This window comes from Orbicella franksi, chromosome 13, assembly GCF_964199315.1.
Source record: "Orbicella franksi chromosome 13, jaOrbFran1.1, whole genome shotgun sequence".
Classification (NCBI taxonomy): domain Eukaryota; kingdom Metazoa; phylum Cnidaria; class Anthozoa; order Scleractinia; family Merulinidae; genus Orbicella; species Orbicella franksi.
Window position 1 is genome coordinate 16,371,021 of NC_138157.1, and position 19,726 is coordinate 16,390,746.

At 39.0% G+C, this 19,726-nt stretch overlaps 1 protein-coding gene and 1 long non-coding RNA gene across 2 annotated transcripts in view; one reads left to right on the top strand and one right to left on the bottom strand.

Moving 5' to 3' along the window:
* Positions 1-4,173, top strand: part of LOC145465313 (uncharacterized) — a 5,248-nt gene extending 1,075 nt beyond the window's left edge. The window contains exons 1-4 of the long non-coding RNA XR_014041565.1: positions 1-256; positions 563-641; positions 1,240-1,350; positions 3,511-4,173. The exon at positions 1-256 is cut by the window's left edge and continues 1,075 nt beyond it. This is a non-coding gene — a long non-coding RNA (uncharacterized LOC145465313). The remainder of the gene's footprint in view (positions 257-562; positions 642-1,239; positions 1,351-3,510) is intronic.
* Positions 4,174-4,183: 10 nt separating this feature from the next.
* LOC145465312 (uncharacterized) lies at positions 4,184-18,651 on the bottom strand. The gene is made up of 8 exons (XM_081449091.1): positions 18,359-18,651; positions 17,656-18,312; positions 14,627-14,822; positions 13,134-13,184; positions 8,627-11,910; positions 7,875-7,950; positions 7,441-7,502; positions 4,184-5,749 (listed from the first exon to the last, which is right to left on the bottom strand). Exons 2-5 carry the CDS (start codon positions 17,860-17,862, stop codon positions 11,612-11,614), a joined length of 753 nt encoding a protein of 250 aa, XP_081305217.1. The 5' UTR covers positions 17,863-18,312; positions 18,359-18,651; the 3' UTR covers positions 4,184-5,749; positions 7,441-7,502; positions 7,875-7,950; positions 8,627-11,611.
* Positions 18,652-19,726: the final 1,075 nt, after the last annotated feature.

Consider the following 19,726-nt stretch of genomic DNA (forward strand, 5'->3'; position numbering starts at 1 on the left):
GGGAAAAATTTACATTACAAAAATGTCCCAACATACGGGCTTTCCATATTTGCCAATTATTCATCGCGGGTTCAGTTGTCCACCATGTTTGTCGGTTCCTTGATGCTGCTTCATTATCTGCAAAGAAATGGTGAAAAGATTTGCTGGATTACTTACTTAGTAGTACAAGACGAACGATACGCTTCGACAGCCAGGCGCTGAATGGACCAAAGCAATGATACATTCAACACAGACGGGAGAAATTTGGACAAACAAGGTACACGTGTTAAAGTTTTGCTTAAGACATCGCGGAGTTGGAGCTGCTTTTTTGAGTTACTGTGTAATCCTGGGATGGTTTTAGTTAAGGTAAATGACTGCTGTGTCTCCTTCGTTCTCTAAAGAAGCCTGAAATAGATGGGTTATCCTTTCTTCAACTTGCGGTACATGGAACGTCAGCCTTTGTAGGGGTAATTTCTCCAGTGGAGTAACGAATGCGCTAGCTAAAAAGGCTTTACAATTCTTACTTTATCTTTATGTTAAGCCATCCAAGTGTTGAATTGTTATTTTATTTGTAACATTTTAGGTTTTGTAAAACAGAGGGAAAGACGGGTTTCGTCAAAACGAAGCTCTGACTTTACAAATTGAACTGTACTGATTTAAAGGTGAGTACATGTTAATTATTTCATTAATGCTATTTATCATCTTCTCTATGTAATTTGCACATATTTATAGGTATTCTATTTTTTTTCTGACATCTCTATAAAATTAACGTCAGAAGATGGAAAATTAAAATACAAGAATTATCTTGCACTTATCAGAATGTACTGCAGCGTATTAACTTTGCGCAAAATATCTATACTAAGATACATGCTGCTAAATTCTCCCAAAGTGTATAACTTATGGAGAAGCAAAGGAAGGAAATGAAAGAAATTTTCTTAACTCTTAAAGGATAACGATGTGAGAAATAAAGTAAGTTCTACAGTTGACTGATTAAGATGTTTTTGAGGAAAAGTTTTTTTAGCACAATAGTAAACGAGGCTACACTGTCAAGAATTGATAACAAGATACAAGGCGTTCAAAAACGATCAAATTTATGAAAAAACTGAACATAAATTTAATGCTTCAAATAAACATATAAATCTCAGTAAGACAATCCTGTTAATAGGCGGAACAACTTAATAATCGGACGAAACTATGTAGTACATGAAGTTGTATGTTGTACACTATGCAATAAGTGACCTTGAAAATTGTCATCAACAGGGAAATACTTGAGGGTTATCGATGATGGCATTCTCTCTGGGAGTGGTTCAAGGCAATAAGAAGCCATGATGTTATGGACGCACGGATCGGTGAATAACTCTGGTTGTTAACGTATGTGATTACCCTTTTTCTTTCAATTACTTTTTAGTTGGAGAATTGGAGCAAGTTTCAACTGAGTGTCGTAAAACCAAAACCAAAGTAGTCACTCTAGCCAATCACAGAGGACACAGACAATCCAGTGAACCAATCAAAGTTCGAAGCAAATACATGTAGCTGACGTAAAGCGCGGGAAAACGCGTGCAATTGAGTCACTATTGGTGTTGGTTTTATTTATGATTGGATGAAAAAATGGTGCGAGTTTTTTTTTTGGAACCGATCGTGTAGTGTAGTGATGCAAAACCAATTACTTTTCGACGCATTGATTGTTAACCATGTTTCGCCAAGTTATCATACACCTGATTTCATATATCATTAACCAAAAGGACCTTATTTTATGCCATGGGCAAAGTCATCTTTAGGTGGCTCTAATCAAAGTCTCGATGCGTTGAGTTCTTTTTCCATGTGATTTCTGCGTGGACGTTGTCATATCCGTTGCGTTACGACCCTCGACGTAACGCAACGTCAAATTGTTGTTTAATCCTCTTGACGTACACGCAAACCGGCACATAGAACAGTAACTACGGAAGGAGGGAACCTCTTCTTTGGGTTTTCATTTTTGTAGATGGACATTTTGAAACTGATACTGAAGATAGCCTGTAGCTCTCTTTACAAGATAAAATCGGATGCATATTATTTTTTGTTATGGTGACATTTAGAACTAAAGAACCCCATCTTAGATTTTTCGTGTCATACATTTTTCCAAAAATATGCCAAAACATTATAGTTGTAGATGGACATTTTGAAACTATTATACCTTTAGAAGCTAGCCTGTCACTTTCTTTACGAGGTGAAATAGAAGGCATTTTATGGTGCCATTTTGCACCACCATCTTGGATTTTTCTTGTCATTAATTGTTCCAAAATTATGCCAAAACAATTAAGGAAATGCTAAAATCAACTAAAACTGGAAGGCCACGGAAGGAAACATGAACACATTATCATGTGGATGAAGAATTCAACCTGAACAGGAAAAATTTGGGAAAACGTTTAGTCAAGACATGGTTGCCTTAGTAATATCAAGCAGCGTGAGCAAACAGTTCTGGTGACTGAATCTTGCCCAGGGATGAGTGAAGGGCCACTGAAAGTTTAGTAGTCGCTGGGTAAGGACTATTTTCAAAATTGCGAGAATTGCCACAAACAAACTTTCGTTGAAGCAGGTGATAGATCTAGATTCGCATTTTTTAGTTGATTACGTCCTACGTGGCTATAATACTTCTAGCTTGTAAATTTTGCAAAAGTTTTGAGCTCGACAAACTGACAGGTGCAACAGAAGATCGTTTTATAATAAATGTTATCGTCCGTTGTCAGATTATGAAAGAGCACATTTTTCAATGCGTGACTTTGGAGAATAGACCATTTTAGCTTGGGAGGTTTGTTGCCCCATTTCAGATCGTTTGATGATACTCTTTTAATTCTTAAAAGAATTCTTGCTTTCAAATTTTTAAATAGTCACGTGTATATGAATGAATAATTTTTAGATAGATAAAAGAACAATTCTCTAAAGAATATCACGTGGTCTTTAATGGGAAAACAAACTACCCAAGCAAGAAAGGTCTATTCAACTCTTGAAAGGTTAGAAAAGTTGTTTTGCAATTCATGTTTTTGATTACACGATTTACATTAAATCAAGATTTCTTTCGGCTCGCGTAAGTCTCTGAATCCAAAATTGGGGATTTGAATGCGTCTTAAGCTTTTCCTTGCTAATAGTGCAATAAAAAACAAGATGTTTGAGCTTGAATCTATGGATTTAATTTTTCATCCCAGGCGTTCCAACGCAGCGACTGAAGGAAGATAACAGTACATTATTCTAAACCGTTGTGTTTTTCTTGGAAAATAAGAAATTTGCATTTTATAGCACATTTTGTTATATTCAAATTTGCGTTCGCTTCCGAAACAGCTTTACAAACTAAAAAATTCATTTTTACAGTAGGCATTGGACCTACTCTTGCACCAAAAAGTAACGTATTCTGAGGGAAAAAAATTGATCTAATTTATAAATATATTGCGCTGTTAATTCAAGGATATTAACATACGTGGTGTAAGATTTATTTTCCATCGCTGAATTTACGAACAATGCCGATGATTATTACGTTGTTTTTTATTTAAATTGCAGGACGAAAGACATTAATCGTGCTAGGAAGCAACAAAGGAGCTCTACAGTCAAGCAAACAAACTTCGGCGAATGAAGTTCCATCCGTGCAAGATGTTGAATGAATAAAGTTAAAGTTTGAGCAACATTTTGGCGAAAATCATAACTGCGCTTTTGCAAGTGGCCTTTCGAGCGAAAGAAAAAAACTAAGTCTTTTGGCGGGAAGAATAAGTGCGTTTTTGAAAGAAACTTTTCCAGCGAAGAAAAAAAAACTAAGTCTTTTGGCGGGAAAATTTACTACGATTTTGTAAGGAGTCTTTCTAGCGAAAAAAAACTAAGTCTTTTGGCGGGAAAAAAGGCTGCGATTTTGGATGGAGTCTAGTATTGAGTCAAAAATAAAGTCTTTTGGCGGGAAAAGTCTCTGCGGTAGCAGCAGATTTCTCCCATCAAAAGTTGGTGTTTATTGCGATTTTATACTAGACCTCATTCAATTTTGCAGAAATTTTTCCCGGCGTCGGCAACCTTACATAGTCAAAAAATAGTAAAAGAGATAGCCTACATTCCGGCTTGTTTCCAGGCCCCTTTCAAAAGCGCAGATTTTTTTTGTTCCTTTCTCTTGTAAATAAAGCAAGACGCATTTATTGATTGTAAGTGTTTGTTTATTTCAACTATTAAAGACAACTATTGTACTACAATGCTGTATGTGTTAATTAACTTTATTTCTAAGATTGGTAATTACAGTAAACAGTATTAAATCACAAAAGCGAAAATTTACTATTTAAAATATGAATAGTAAGACTGGCAAAGTCTGAAAAATAATCTAAGTGTTTAGGTTCTTTAGTCAGTGAGCGATAAATAGTACGCAAAACAGTCAGGCTTAGCCTGAGAAATAATTTCTGATTAATAGTCAAGTTTTTGCAAACAAAATTATCAAATTATAAGTCCGAATAAGAAACCTTGCTTGCTATTTCTGAGAATCATCGAAAAATGAACTAGTGGTTGTATGGCTTCAACGATAAGTTGAAGGCAAAGTAGTCGAACTAAGAAATGAGGTTTTTGCTAATTTGTAAGTTTTCGGCAAACAAAATAATCGAATTACAAGTACGAAAAGCCTTCGCTCAAAGATCGAATTCACATTTCTTCAAACTCGACCCGTGCAATACTGAAGGAAACCATGTAAAAATGTCTTCTTCAAAAAAATTAAACTACTTTTGAATACATGCGACGAATTAACATAAAAATGTTTCAAATTTGTTTACGACTGCGTAAAATAGTTTCGAGACAATTCAGCGCCCTGTGAAATCAATACCCATAGCTTGCACTATATTTTATGTAGACTTTTGTCACACTCGGTGAGAACATTTGGCCCATTTGGAGCAATCTTGTTAAATTGCGAGATGGAAAAATTAAACCAAAATTGGTTAACACATGTTTATGACTCTGAGTGTGTTGGTCTCTAGACAATTCAGTAGCCTCTTGCTTAATTTTGACCACCAAATATTGACTCGGCCGATAAATTTTATTTCAACAGGTTCCTGGTCGTGGTTCATGAAATCAATCTGCAGTGCTAACTGGATTTCGCAAAATTTGGAACAATCTTGTAAAAACTGCAAATTAGAATAATTAAATAAAAATTGGTCAAAAATTGTGTACGATTGAATTTTTAAGACAATTCAGCCACACACGCGCTTCATTTTGGCAACCAAATACTGAATATTTAATTTTGTTCCATGCCTGTTGGGAATTCAAGCGAGTAGCTTTTTTTATGTAAATTTTAAGGTGAACAAGGATTTTTAAAAAAAAATTACGGTGAACCTGGTCTAGAATTTGACCGAAATCAAATGAAAATTTTCGAACAATTGGGAAATTGTGACATAAAATTATCGAAATCTGAATTGGTTATGCGGTTGTCAAGAAGAAAAAAAATAAGGTTTCTTTGAATATTGCACGGGTCGTAATACAAGCAAATTTAATTTTCTCTGACAGACTTCACTATTTCTTAATACTAGTTTGTTAGAATTTTTTTGTATATCCTGACAATTTCTCTCTGCTGATCAGTTCAGCCATTCTCCTGTTCTAGACGCCTAACACTGCATTGATGTTGTGACGAGAAAGTAGCTTTTGATCACTTACTTAGCAGCTCGTATGACACTAATGTTATTAACCTAATGAGCTACAGAAAGATCTTGAAAAATGTAATCCAGCATCTTCACTTCTTGTCGGTTTGCTTGAATTGTCCACTGAAATCCGGAGCTGGGAAAGGCTGAGGAAAAATAACGAAACTTCATGTAAACAATCAATCAATTTATGCAGTGGTTTGCAGTATAAAACAAGAATCGTAACTTAATTGTAGGGGTCAGCTGAGAAGAATAGTTGTACGAGATTTTCAGCATTGGAACGTGAATAATATTTCAAAAACTTGAGCGATCATTCGCGGATGGAGAAATAACAATAAAACTTTCCCATGTTAATAGGTCATTACCGCGTTGCCTTTTGCCTCTGCGTCAATGCGTCTTCGTGCGAAATCATTCATGTGAAAATGTGTTCCGTATACAGGTTCATTTTCATGCAAATCAAACTCATTTTCATATGAAAGAATAAAGAGTTTGAGTTATTGAATTGGTGGCATTTTGGTTTTCGTATATTAAGTGATGCAAATAAACCGCCTGATTTCTGAGGTCACCCAAACTTTCGGCTTGACTTTTCCGGCGAATATTTAACTGAATTTTAGATATTGCAACTCTCGTCTATGATTTTGAAGAAGACACTTTTAAGACAACACTGTTTTCACAACAGAGCGTTTTCACATGACGTCATGGCAGCCATATTGGTATTCCAAAACAATGAAACGGCGGCCATGTTTGCGTACCAAACCAGTCCTTTGGGAGTTAACTCTTTTCTTATGTAAACACTTTCTTTTGTTCCAATAAATCTGCATTGCTACTGGCCACGTGACCGGAAACACTGTATATAGCAAGGCTAATTTGCATTATAATGTGAAAAAGCAACATGGCGGCCATAGCGAGCAGAGCCCTCTGAAGTTTATTCAAGGTCACATAAATTGAAAGGGGGAGGTATGCGTCATTAAAATATGCAAAAAAGTTTTGCTTCCAAGAATGATCTCAAATTTAGATAAAATGGTCTCTAATTGTAAGAGATAATAAGAAAATTACTAGGAGAGTGTTAACAGTGGCAACATGCTAAGGTCTTGGCTATTTTTAGCATCAAGAAAACGTTTGAAAATAACTAGATTTTTTTTGCGTGTTGCCGTAAAAACGTGATCGAGCCGGCGATGAAATTCATTTTAGAGAAGAAAATCGTGTCATCAAGGCACTTCGAATCAAGACAGTTTCAGAATAATCAAAAACTTTGCTCCGAGGTTGTTTACATTGTCTCGCATTGGCTTCTGTGCGACTGTTTATGATGTCTTCTCAAAAAAAAAATTTTTCTGACAGCACCAAATGTCAAAACAAATTTTGAAGTTCATATGAAACAGTGAAAGTACCGGTGAAATGAAACTGATGTTGAAATTTTACCTGGGAATTCACAATTTCTCTGGACTTTGAAATTTATTTTCTCGAGTTCCCGTGGGAAATTGTTTTTGGTATTATTTCGAGCAACTATTTATGTCTTTAGCTTTTAGAAAAGGCAAAAAGGACTGTAATGTACGTAAAGTTATATTCTGGTACAAGGTTTTGTCCACTAATAAATTAAATTGCTCAATTTTCTATCGGATTTCGTCTGAAGCATGTTTGGTTCCATCAGTTTAGAAGACTGAAAACAAGTTCTAAACTATGCGATCGTAATAACTCAAATAAACTTGGAGTGCAATCGTGGCACAAAGCTTCTAAGCATGTTTATGATTTGGTCTGAACAGGTGACATCAAATAATAACTCAAATTAGACACGATCTTTGCCTGTGAAAAAGACTGAAACAAGAAAAAATCAACTCACCGTTGTCCTTAGCAGCAGGAACTTCAGTTTTGGTTCCAGCTCGAAAAGGGCATTTTTTCAATCTGTAAAATAATTCAGAAGACAGCTTGTATCCATTGTGATGTAGAGCAGCTTTGAGAGCTTTTGGGTTCAACTCATCGACTGTACCTGACATCTTTAGTCAGTACCGGACTGGCGCGATGAGAAGAGATAAGGATGACCGGACAAGCTAAAGTTTAGAGGGATCCATTCTTCACATCCAGAAACCGAACGCAAGGCGAGAAGGATTTCACCCATTACACGTCAAAATGAAATCCTTTGACTTTCTTATCATACTAGAGCCGAAAACAAAATATTTTGTCCCTGCCATCATCCGTTACTTCAACTTTTATTTTGTAATCGATCAACTGAATTATTTGTGTAAGTATAGTTGATACACGAAAAACAATTCTTACTTGAAAAACTCGTGCAAATCAGATTATTGATATCCGAATGAACTCCTGACAAAGTCTTGACGCCTTGGTTCCTCTCCTGTTGTAGAAAACGATCAGAAAAAAAAAAAAAAAAAAAAATGCGAGATTGATAAGTCACCCAAAAAGATTTAACTCAAACACGTTTCACTTTGCGAAGGATATTGACTCCTTTAGCAAACTTTGAAATGCAGGTTCAAAATTTGGAATATCGTATCATAAACGTCATGAAAACAAGCCTCTTTCTAAAAGTATGCATCATCTCGAGAAACCACTCCCATTCAAGTAAATCGCAAACTCGAAAGAAGACCTCCAGGCAATTGTGTCAAATCAAACGTAAGCCTAGCTAGCAGGGGTTATTTTGTATAATTTTATGGTAATCCGGTGAGATGGGAAATTTATAAATCAATAACCAAAATAGCGCTGAAATTAATGTTGACGATGGTCAATTTTATGTAAATTTGACTGTCAAAATCTTACCAAACGTTTAATTTAGAAACTTATCTAGCAGTCTTTTGCCAGTCAGTATTAACCTTTCTAGATAACTGTTAGATTGGCAGAAGTATTTTGTAAGCTGGGTGACCAGTGATTCTGATACAAGCCAGTTTACAAGTGGTACTTTCAGTTACAGACACAAACTTCGTTCGTACCTAATTTTTCTTCGACGCTTTTAATTACCAAGGGAAATTGCTAAATTAATACCTCAACAACTGCAATAGCTTTATAAAGTTCCTTACCTTGAAGGCTACTCAAGGACCGTTACCAGCTGAGACCAGTTTCCGCCATCATTGTTCACACGAAGCATGTGCTCGTAAGACTCGGTTGAAATAAAGTTCTTGCCCACGTATTTGTGGTCCGAAACAGCTCCAAGAGATGACACTTCTAAATTGAAGCCGGCAGGACGCTTTTGCGCAGCAATGAGCGAGGATAAAAGATAGGTTTCTGCTTGTCAGTTTGGTCATGGGAGGCAAACAGCCGACATCAAGAACGCTACACGACAAATAGTTTATTACATGCATGATTTACAATTTAAATTTTCAACGTAATTATCACAAGATGAACCGCCGTGTCGATGGGATTATTTGATTGGTTCTCTTCACTCTATAATCACGTGCGGAACATATGGATTATTGAATATACCATTTCCGAGCTGTTGTACCTCTGTTTCATAACAGTTCTGGGGCAAAACTTTTTATGAGATTTATTTGGATCAAAATGAACATTACTGTCAACTCAAGAACATAAAAAAAGAATAATTTAAAATTAGTTTCTTGATTTATTCTTCGTTAATTTCAACAGGGTAAACACGCCGATTTTTATAAAAAATTCTGGTAATGGTGAACGAGATTTTTTTCGCTATTTTTTTATTTGTACAGTTGCATAATTCCTAATTCTTAGTGTTTTGCCTTGGGATTCCGCTGACGGAATAATTAATTTACCGTTCTAACAGTTTGTCAGTTCACATATGATACCCCCCCCCCCGTCCCTCTCTTAGCTTTCTCCCGCTTCCCTTATTGATCAGTTCAAGCGTTCAGTGCGACACCAAACCTTAGCTGAAAGCTAACACTAAGCTGACACAACATTTTCCCGTTGGAGGAGGTGGAGGCTTCACTCCCTTCTCCCCAAGAAAGCTTGCTTACAGGCTACTGTAAGTTTGGCCATGCGCCTCCCCCTGATTTTTGCTATACATCAGGTTCCCGAGGCGTTCTCTGCTCAGTTACTTCGGTCCTCAACCCTGACCCTAAGCCTAACTTTAAATGTAGCCTAAATCAGCGCGTTCCCCCATGGGTCTTGTCAGGTTCCTTCTTCTATTCCCGTGAATTCACCGTGGATTACCTCATGCGATTGTTTGTCGGTTTTTCAAAGCGTTCCCTAGTGCCCTCTTTTGTAAGTCTCCTGCATGCGTTCTCAACGTGTTGCCCGTGTTACGCGATGCTTTCCCAGTTCCTTCAGATGTGTTGTTTGCACATTTCTTAGATCTTTCTCGTCTTTCCCCCCTGCAATCCGTACATTCCAGTCTATTCCCCGTGTATTTTTCCTGCTTTTTTCTTTTCCCCGTGTGATCAGTGCAGTACTTATACATTCTACGTGCGTTGTTGATGACTGACGTTTCGAAAACCTGAGTGGAAGCCATCCTCAGAGTCAAGTGAACAACGACTGTGCTTGTCAGTTGACCATGCTGCAAGCTCTGTAAGTCTGGTCTGTTGAAAATGATTGGTCAATTGAGCCGTGAAAGTATTGATTGCATAAAGTTAATCAACAGTCACTGATAAGTTTCGATTCCGTCTGTTGTTATCAAATTAAGTTGTTCTGTTTGAGTTCCGTCCGCCGGCTTTGATTAAAGTTTAGTCACTGTAGTAACAGATGTCGTGTTGGTTAGTTTCAGTAGTATGGTGAGAGTCGAGCAGTCGATGGTAAGAGTTTAAGACACGCCGGACAGTTTAGTATGACGAAACAGATACCTTGAACGTGAAGATCTGATAACAAAGGACTCTTATTACCGCGAACACCCGAGCTTATGGGCTCAAAGTAGTCTTGGGTACCCAGTCTTCTCTCGATATTACTGTTTAACGAGGAACAGATTTGTAAAGTTTCGTGAGATATAAAGATCTATTAAAAATATCAAGGCTAATGTTACGTTTTTGAAGACAATCTGCCCTTCTTCCTTTTTAAGCTGTTTCACCCGCCTCCCTAAAGTAAGTACAGTAAGCGTTACGAGCCCAAACAAAGTCTGCGTAGAAGTTTAGTGAGGTCGTCCCGGTGTACGTATGCATATAAGAACTATCTGAACGGTGAAGATGGAACTGGATTGGCCATATAACACGGAGGGACGGAGAGGAGCTCTGTGTCACAGCATTACAGTGGAGGTCAGGTGAGGAGATTGACCCAAAACAACAGAGAGGAGAATGGTTGAGGACGAAAGGCATGGAGTTGGGTGGCAGTCATGTGAGACTGTCAGAGCTCTAGCAGCAAATCCAGGTGGATGGAAGGAGAATGCCAAAGCCTTAGGTGCCTGGTGGCATGGAGAGATATAGGTAGGTAGGTAGGAATAGAAAAATAAAGCAATATGGCTGAATTCACTTTATTAACCTCTTGAGGTACTAACAATAACTCTACATGAAGCTTGCTATCTTAACAACTATCGATGCGATTGCATGCACGATATCTCAGCATCTAAGAGCTAGTCTAATATCACGAACGAAACATGCAGGTGGAGGAGTGAGCATAGAGAGAACCCTCGACAGATCCTTATTTTTTCTTGGTTAGTTTCTCATACAAAAGATTTGTAGGATTGTATATAGAGAAGACGGAGAGGAGGGGAAGAGGGGAAGATGGGAGGAGGGGAGGGGGAGAGGAGGGGAGGAGAATTAGAGGGGAAGGGAGGGGGGGTGGTAGAAGAAACAGTTTTCAACACTTAAGAGGTACGACGAGCTTTACTGTTAGTGCGATGTAGAGGGTCCCCCGGGGAAGGGGTATCGGAGATCGTATGTCTCAACGGAACTCAAATATCGTGGGGTCACCCAACCATCCTCCCTACCCCACCCCGAGCAGGGAATGATAGTTTATAAAAACCACGTTAAAGGCCAGAGGTGGGTATCTATTTGCAAAGAACGCTGAAATAATTGCACCCAACCAGAAGTTTATACAATGATCTAGATAAAAATTGTGACTGAAGATGTCAACAGATCGAGGGTTCACAAGCTCTGTCACACCTACTCCACCTACTTTGCCATACAGTCACCTTGCAAGACCTTTGTATCAACTTGGCACATACTTTGTGGATCTTCCTCGTATAGGTCGATAAGGTATTTGCTGAAATGGTCGATAACTTTGTCGAATTGTTTGGTGATTGCCGGGATTTCTGGGCCAGTGCAAGTCGAGGGTAGTGGGATGGAGCCTATGATGAAGCTGTCGTAACACGTCACAAAATTGTTCACACTCATACAAAGATTCGTTTCAGCCTTCACCAAACTCTCAGCGCATTTCATATGTATTTCTCGGGCGCATTCTTTTTCCCCGTCTGAAGCAACAAGGAAGACAACGAAGTCATCGGTTACAAACGCAAGAGAAACACATGAAAAAAGCCTGCCTGTCTGCCTGCGACCCGTATGAACTTTTCAAATCTATATTAGATTGGACTGTGTAAAAACGAGAGCTTTGAACTATGTGTACATTGCATCACAGGAAATTGAACATTCTAGATTCCAAGAAAACGAGAACCGCGTCGTGGTCCACATACCAAATATAAAAAGGTCTTACCAGGGAGATGGAAAGAGGCTTGAGTACTGCAGCCTAACATCGAAGTATCCCTTTAGTGGCGAGGGAGAAGTGCGAGTTGTTTACCATTTGTTTACTATTTACGATTCAACGGTTTGTGCAAATGGTAAGCGAAAATGCCTGATGGTAAGTTCCGTCCAGGTTGCTCATTTAACATTTATTCAAAAACCCAAATTTACCGAAAGTGACGAGTTCGACGTGATCATAATTCCAAGATGGCGGTGAAGAATTGCAAATGGTAAGCACATTTTGCATCCAGATATTTCGGTTGGAGACTTTGGACTACCTCTCAAATGTTCTGTTTATTCGGAAAATTTTCCGGCTGGTCGAGCCAAAACTGTCTTACCATTTACATTGTGACCGAAATTTCAGAATCTTTGGGTAAATGGTAAACAACTGTTATATCGTCGTGTCAGACGTCACAAAAATCATGACGTCACTAGTTATCAGCAGAAAGGAATGACCTGTGCCCGTGGGTTAAATCTATTGAAAAGGAGGCTGAAAGTTAAGCTAATGCTATGGCTAACCTCGGCTTAACTCCAAGCGGACTAATTTTAACCCCTTGGCTAAATGAAGGGGGAATTACAACCTATGTATTGGAAACATGTTGTCTTTCTTCATTGGATAGCAGGGTTAAAGATCTTTCTAAAAGCTCTGTAAGCTCAGGTTAGCCCTAACCGGCTAAAGAAGTGTAACCCACTTCTGAACACAGTAAATTATAAGTATGTTGCTCTGTGTTACGAAAGTTGTCTCAGTAAACGCGCGGAACTTTCTATACGATAGAGGGCCACCAGTTTGTCAGAAATAATCTGCTAAGTCATGTAATTCGAGAATTTAGATGAACCAGTTTTTTGTTGCTGTTACTAACAATCCTGAGTTCTGTCTGGGAACAACCCTAGTCTGCATCAACGTGTAACATTCTGGAATTACAATAGAGATCTCGAAGCACTGACTTTATATAATTACCTGGAATTATCATGTCCCTTATGCTGTTCTTTTTGTATCGCGGCCGCTTGTCTGCACAAAAGGAAATTAAAGCAAAGGCTAATTACTTGGAAGAAAGTATGAATTCCAGGGTGGATTCTATGAGATATCAGTTGTTTTTCTCCGGGGACTATCAAGTTACAAAATTTACATGGCTTTAACAGCGGATTATTGCACGGAAAGTATAACATGAAACGTGTGCACATGCAAAGCTAGGAAAAATGTAAGAAGGTAAAGTAAGTCAGTCAGTTTGTCTGTCAGTCAGTCAGTCAGTTAGTCCGTCCGTCCGTTCGTCAGTGAGTCAGTGAGTCAGTCACTCAGTCAGTCATGCAGTCAGTCGATCGATCGGTGAATTAATCAATCAATCAATCAATCAATCAATCAATCAACCAACCAATCAATCAATCAATCAATCAATCAATCAATCAATCAATCAGTCAGTCAGTCAGTCAGTCAATCAATCGATCGGTATAACAAGACCAGGTTTTATGGCATTTGATTGATCTGACCAACCGAAAATAGTTTTTCTTCATAAAAATAAATGTCAGGAGCCCAGTGATGAGCTCTTGCAAATGTAAAGTAGTCCCCTTCTTTTAAGTCCATAGAGAATGACAGGAAGGAACACGCCAGTGAGACCACCATTTTTTCTTCCCGTGCGTTCGTTTGCGTCAACTTGCGTTAACGATGGGCCAACTTGAGGACGAATTGATCCCACATGAGCCTCTCAATAGGAGTAAAAGCACTTCAAAGAATGTCTCACAGCGTTTTAACGAAGATTGGCTACTGAAAACGGCACTTGTTTCCGTCCCCGATTCAGTAGCACGCACGGTTATCATATATGAAGTACTATAAAAGATGCAACCAACCACCCTCCAAAGTGAGTATTGAATGTAGAAATCACTTCGACTCGGAAAAAAATTCCGAGTTCCAGATGGGATTTGAACCCACGACCCTCTTTGATCTAGCCGGAATTTTTTTTCCGAGTCGATGTGATTTCTACATTCAATACTCACTTTGGATGGTGGTTGGTTACATCTTTGATATGCTTTAATGTGACTGCGTGATGCAGTTAGTGAGTTCATATGCGCCAATTCAACATTTCGCTGTGTGACCGCGCGATGCGGTTCCAGTCAAAGCCCCACATTTCACCCTTGTTCATCATAGAGTCTTCAGTAGCTCAGTGGCTAGAGCATCCGGCTAGCTCACCTGGAGCTCAGAATTTTTTTTCCGAGTCGATGTGATTTCTTCATTCAATATTCACTTTTTTAGTACTATCTTATCAATGGACCATTTTCGTATTCTCGGTTTTTGACTGGAACTAGCTTGCAACCGAGGCGAATGCGGTGGGTCTTTTCAAATACAAATGGAATTTATCTCTTTTTTAAATAATATTTCCCCGCATGAGCCTCCATTGCAAGCTAGTTCCAGTCCATTACCGAGAATACGAATATGGTCTATTATTACAATCCGCTTACCATATTGGTCTGCCAGCTTTTGCAGGTGTTCTTTTTCCTCGACGCTGTAGCTATTTTCGCCTGTACAGATGCCAAGGTGGGAACCCATGGTGCAATACTGAAGGACCACGAAGACCCATTTATACAACACAGGACTGCGACAGTTGTAATTTTGAGTAAAGGTTTTGTTCTCCTTATAGGCGCATCTGATCAATTTCTATCAATGCAATAACAAAATAAATCGCTATCGCAACATGAACTGCAAAACAAAACAAAACAAAACAAAACAAAACAAAACAAAACAAAACAAAACAAAACAACACAACACAACACAAAACGAAACGAGACGAGACGAGTCAAGTCGAGACAAGACGAGACGAGACGAGACGAGACGAGACGAAACAAAATTAAATTAAAAAACTTAACAACATCTCTTACTAGCATAACCTTCGTATCAGGAGTTCAGGATTTCTTAAGGAGGGGCGAGGAGAAGAGGAGAGAAGCACTCCCCCCTGTACCTTAGTAAATTCTCTAGCTGGTACGGTATGGTATATATAGCTTGAGAATCTTACGCAAAAGAATGTGGAAATAGTAATAAGTTTGCCGAAGTGTACGGAAAACCTCTAGAACTCTAGAAAGCATATAAAACTTTATTAACTCAAATTTGACCAAGAAAAGAACAATTATTATTATATGGCGAGCTCCGTGAGCGGGAAAGATGAACCAAATCCTGCGCTGTGATTGGCCACCCGAGCGGGCAAGATGGCGCTACCTTGCTCGCTCGCGATTACACGCTGTGTCTCGCAAGAAAAATTTCTCCCAAGCCGAAGCAGAAGCTGTATAATAAATCCTTTATCGACGAAGCTTGTTCGGTCAAGATGGCTGGGTGTTGGCCTCGTCTTTGTTCATGAACACGCAAAAACAGAACTTGGCCAATATCCAGCCATGTTGACCTCACGCTTGGTCGGTGATATGTTTCTGTCAATAGCCCATATATCTCTCCTCGATCTTCTCTTGATTTGACTTTATAAAGATATTTTTCTAAAACTTTAATTAGAATTGAATGAGGATAGGAAGATATCCTTCAACTAAGGAATTAAAATACTTTGGCCCTTGATCATGAACAGAAACTTGTTTTCCATTTGTTTTAGAAATACTGAAGAGTAAGTGACAGAAAGTTACAAGTACAGTGAGAATTTCTTGGGATGTATGAATGAATAAAACTGTTTAATAGAACTACAACTTGTCAAGTGTCTTATTATCAGTGTTTCCTTCAAAAAACTTTAAATGGGCAGCCAAAATGGCAACTGCCCGTGCGTTATATGCTTGCCTTCTCAATACGACTCTGTTCGGATTGACCGAAATGGTTCACCAGGACTTTGAAAGCCTGCAAATCTGGTGGTTTAAGCGACAGACAACAAACCGAGCCTGGTGCGAGACTGGTTTGAGAAAGGGTCAAGGAATAAAGACCAAAAATCTTTTAGAGCGATTTTCATATTTGAATGTCGAAAAGTAATCGGTTTGTATTTTTTCCCAAGAGAGCACGGTAACAAATGATGCAATCTGATTGGTTCTTAGCGCGGTTTGGATTTTCTTATCTATGACCACGTTCACGGTAACGCGCGCGCGTGGAAAAGGTCAAAAATAACAGAGTAGACAAAAACAAAAAAGTTACTTACTGACTTAGGGTCGGTCCGTGACCACGGACTTGAAAATGTTCAAGACCTCAGTCACAGTTTTCCACTTTACGGATCTCCCAGCCGGTAAATAACATATATTTGCATCAACTACGCTACACGATTGGCAAAAAGCAAAACTCGCGCCACTTTTTTATCCAATCAGAAGTAAAACCAAAAGCAATCGTGATTCACTTGCACTCGTTTTCCCTCGTTTGCCTCAGCTACATGCAGTTGCTTCGAAATTTGATTGGTTTACTCAAGAGATTATCAAGGTCTCTTACTTGTATTGCCTGTACCTTTTGTGACTGGCTAGAGTGATTACTTTGGTTTTGGTTTTACGACACTCAGTTGAAAAGCGCTCTAATGCGTATGAAAAACAAAAATAGCTAGGTTTAAATCATTACTAATAGCTTACAAAGCCAAGTTTCAGATCGAAGTTGACGGTACTTGTAGGGTTGAGTTTCTTTCTTCGAACGCGCATTACTGGAACTGGTTTTCTCAGTTAAACATATGCTGCGAGTTAGGTTCCAGTCTCACATCAGTAGACGTAATGTTTTGCACTGGAAGCAAATTCTTCTCAAGGTATGTGTGTGTTTATTTTGTCTGCACGCAAAAGTGGGCTTCGTTACTTGCTAAGTCGGCTAACTATCTAGGTATCGCACTGCTTTTTTATCAACTTGTTGGTTTGTTGTCGGACGATTCGTTTTCCGTCACATGCTTTAAAACCTCTCTTGCCTCCCCCGGGGAGGGGGGAGGGGGGAGGGGGGAGGGGGGAGGGAGTACTCCGTTATTGGGCCATAAGGGTATGTGCAGCCCCAAAGGGTATGGTTTTTGAGCGGTTTTTGTCTGAAAAGGGTATAGATTTTGACCAATTGCTCTAAGAGACGAGACTAAATTTAGAGTTCTAAAATGAGAAGGGGTATCGATTTTTGGCTCAGGTCTGAAAGAGGGTATGGAAAATCACAGATTTTGGTCTGAAATAGGGTACAGGTTTCAAGGTTCAGGCCGCATACCCCCACCGAAAAGCTTAGGAAGTACCCCCGGCTCTTGTAACGCCATTGTGCACGTGTCTCTCCATTATGTTATACTGCCTTAGTTCTGTATTTAATAAACATAAACTTCTTCTGGTCTCTCTGTCAGTGTCAAGCAACGCTACACGTCCGAGAGCGTAGCATTGGGTGACGCTAAACTTTGATCAATCAATGCCGGGATCCCTTGCGATTATTACCAAAACCAAGCTAATGTAAAGGGGAGAGGGCGTTAGTAAATGATGGGTGGAAAACGCCTCTCGAAAGGAACAACGAAAAGAAAAAAAAAAAAACAGAGATAGAGAGATAAAAAAGCGGCCGACAGAGGGCATAAGAATCTTACCATCATTCCCCGACAATATAGTTTTGCGACACCTTTTCCCTCGTGAACGTCGAAGCAGTGTTTGATGTTGCTGTTACAGTTCTTCATGGCTTCAGTTGCTGCTTCAATTGCTTGTGAATCAGATATCTCGCAGTCATTTTCGCTTTCGTCACAGTTTGCCGTGAACAAGACGACGACGGCAACAAGAAAAGCAAGAGGGAGATTCATCTTTTCTGAAAATCACAAACCAAGTGTATCATCAAAAGCAGGCATATCTTTCTTTACCAAATATATAACCGTCAATCATAACTTTAACAAAATTCTCGAATCTGATTGGTTACCAGCAGTCGCTGTTTTAGCATTGTTTGGACAATTTTTTGAGTTCTGCATGTCCTGATGCTATTGGGCGCCGAGTTATTAATTAGCGCACGCCTTTGTAAGGCAGTTGGAATTCAATGGGTTCTTTCCTCGCCACAACGCTAAAGCCTTCGAATCTTTATCACATTTTGTTAAAGTTATGATCACCGAGTTCCAGAGGTTTTCTTTTTCTTATTCGCGAGGAGCGGTGAACCCGCTTAAACGTAATACGCGGCGAGCGGAGACGCGACCTCGTCCCTAAAAATACCCCTCCAGGACCCAAGGTAAATTATGATTAAACCGGATAACAGGACTTGGTGTCTCTCAGTTCGGTCTGTAATTATACTCGTGATTAAAAGGACCCGACTCCCGCTTAGCGCCGGTCGGATTTTATTAATGGCCTATTGGCCCAGGTAGACAAATAATTCAGTCGTATTACCATTACGTAGCTAAACCGATAAAGGATGATGCCAAAATACCTAAGAGCATAACTTGTGATCAGCTTGTGATAGGAGAAACAACCTTTGTCAAGGTCCAGTTTAAAACCTCCTTGAAACCAACGTCATGTTAAATGGATCAAACATCAAATGAAACCTTGTGTACACAAAATGTTAGATGATAAGGTTTGGTCGCCTACCCTTAAATCCCCGGAAAGCAGTTTCTTTTAGTTGTCAGTTATATTTACATGTAGCAGAATATTGTTTGCTTTACAAGCCGGGCCCGGCGTTTTTTTCGATATGCACTCTTCATTATTTTGTTTGGAGAACATTTTAATAACAAAATTAAAATTCACCTGAGTATATTCCATGTAGAGCTCGACACGGGACAATATTTGACGATCAGCTATCAAAATCTGCGATGTTGACATTTTTTAATTTCTTTTTTCTAATTTGTTATATCATTTTTTAAATTAAAACTGTGAGCATTTCTCTTTCTCTCCAATTTAACCGGCCTTCGTGTGAACATTCATCTGTTCATCTGGATCAGTAATTTCCCATCTTGCAATATGTTTGAACTTTTTATTTTTTGTTTCGGATGCTATCAGCTAAACTAAATGATATTCGGTGAAGATTGAGTTTTCGAGGCCTCTCGAAGTGAAAGACGAAAAGTAGGTTGCGAGCAGCAAAACGGACACAAGTTATTACTGAAGTGTCTCCTTGGTTTTTGATAAGTCGTCCTAGATTCGTGCACGATTTGGCCGAAGACGCCCGAGTTGGCCGAAGAACTTCCGATTCTCGTTACGAAGAGGGTTTGCGTCGACTGAGTGTTACGTTGCTTAGCAACAATAAACAGGGTCAAAAAGAGACCGGTCAATTTTTATAACGGTGTTTTTATATCATATTCGCTCATGTGGTCATCTCCTTCTCAAGACGACGCCTATACAATTTGCAAACTCGAAACAGCAACCTGCAAAAAGAGCAAAATCGTATTTAACCCACCGCGGTTTTTCATGAGATAAAACGCTTCCATGGTGTCAGCTGGGTGAATTCGTTCTCGCGGTGGCTGGTTACTAAGTTGAAGAAGCTATGTAGTTCGTCGGAAAAATCCTTAATAAATGGCACGCCATTTAAAGGCCGTCATGAAAGACTTTGATCCACTGTAATTAGTTTTGATTGTTGTCATCACCATTGGAGGTACATCGACAATATAAAGCTTATATAATCAAGATAGATGCAGAGCGCGTATATGGGATATGTAGGACAAGGAACCTACCGGTTGAGAACACTGTAGTTGG

Coding starts and splice junctions, on each gene's coding strand:
- LOC145465312 (XM_081449091.1), bottom strand. CDS start 17,862: ATGAATCTCCCTCTTGCTTTTCTTGTTGCCGTCGTCGTCTTGTTCACG. Junction 13,185..14,626: donor AAAGCTGGCAGACCAATATG/GTAAGCGGATTG, acceptor CCTTTTGTGCAG/ACAAGCGGCCGCGATACAAA. Junction 11,911..13,133: donor AAGGGACATGATAATTCCAG/GTAATTATATAA, acceptor TTGTTGCTTCAG/ACGGGGAAAAAGAATGCGCC.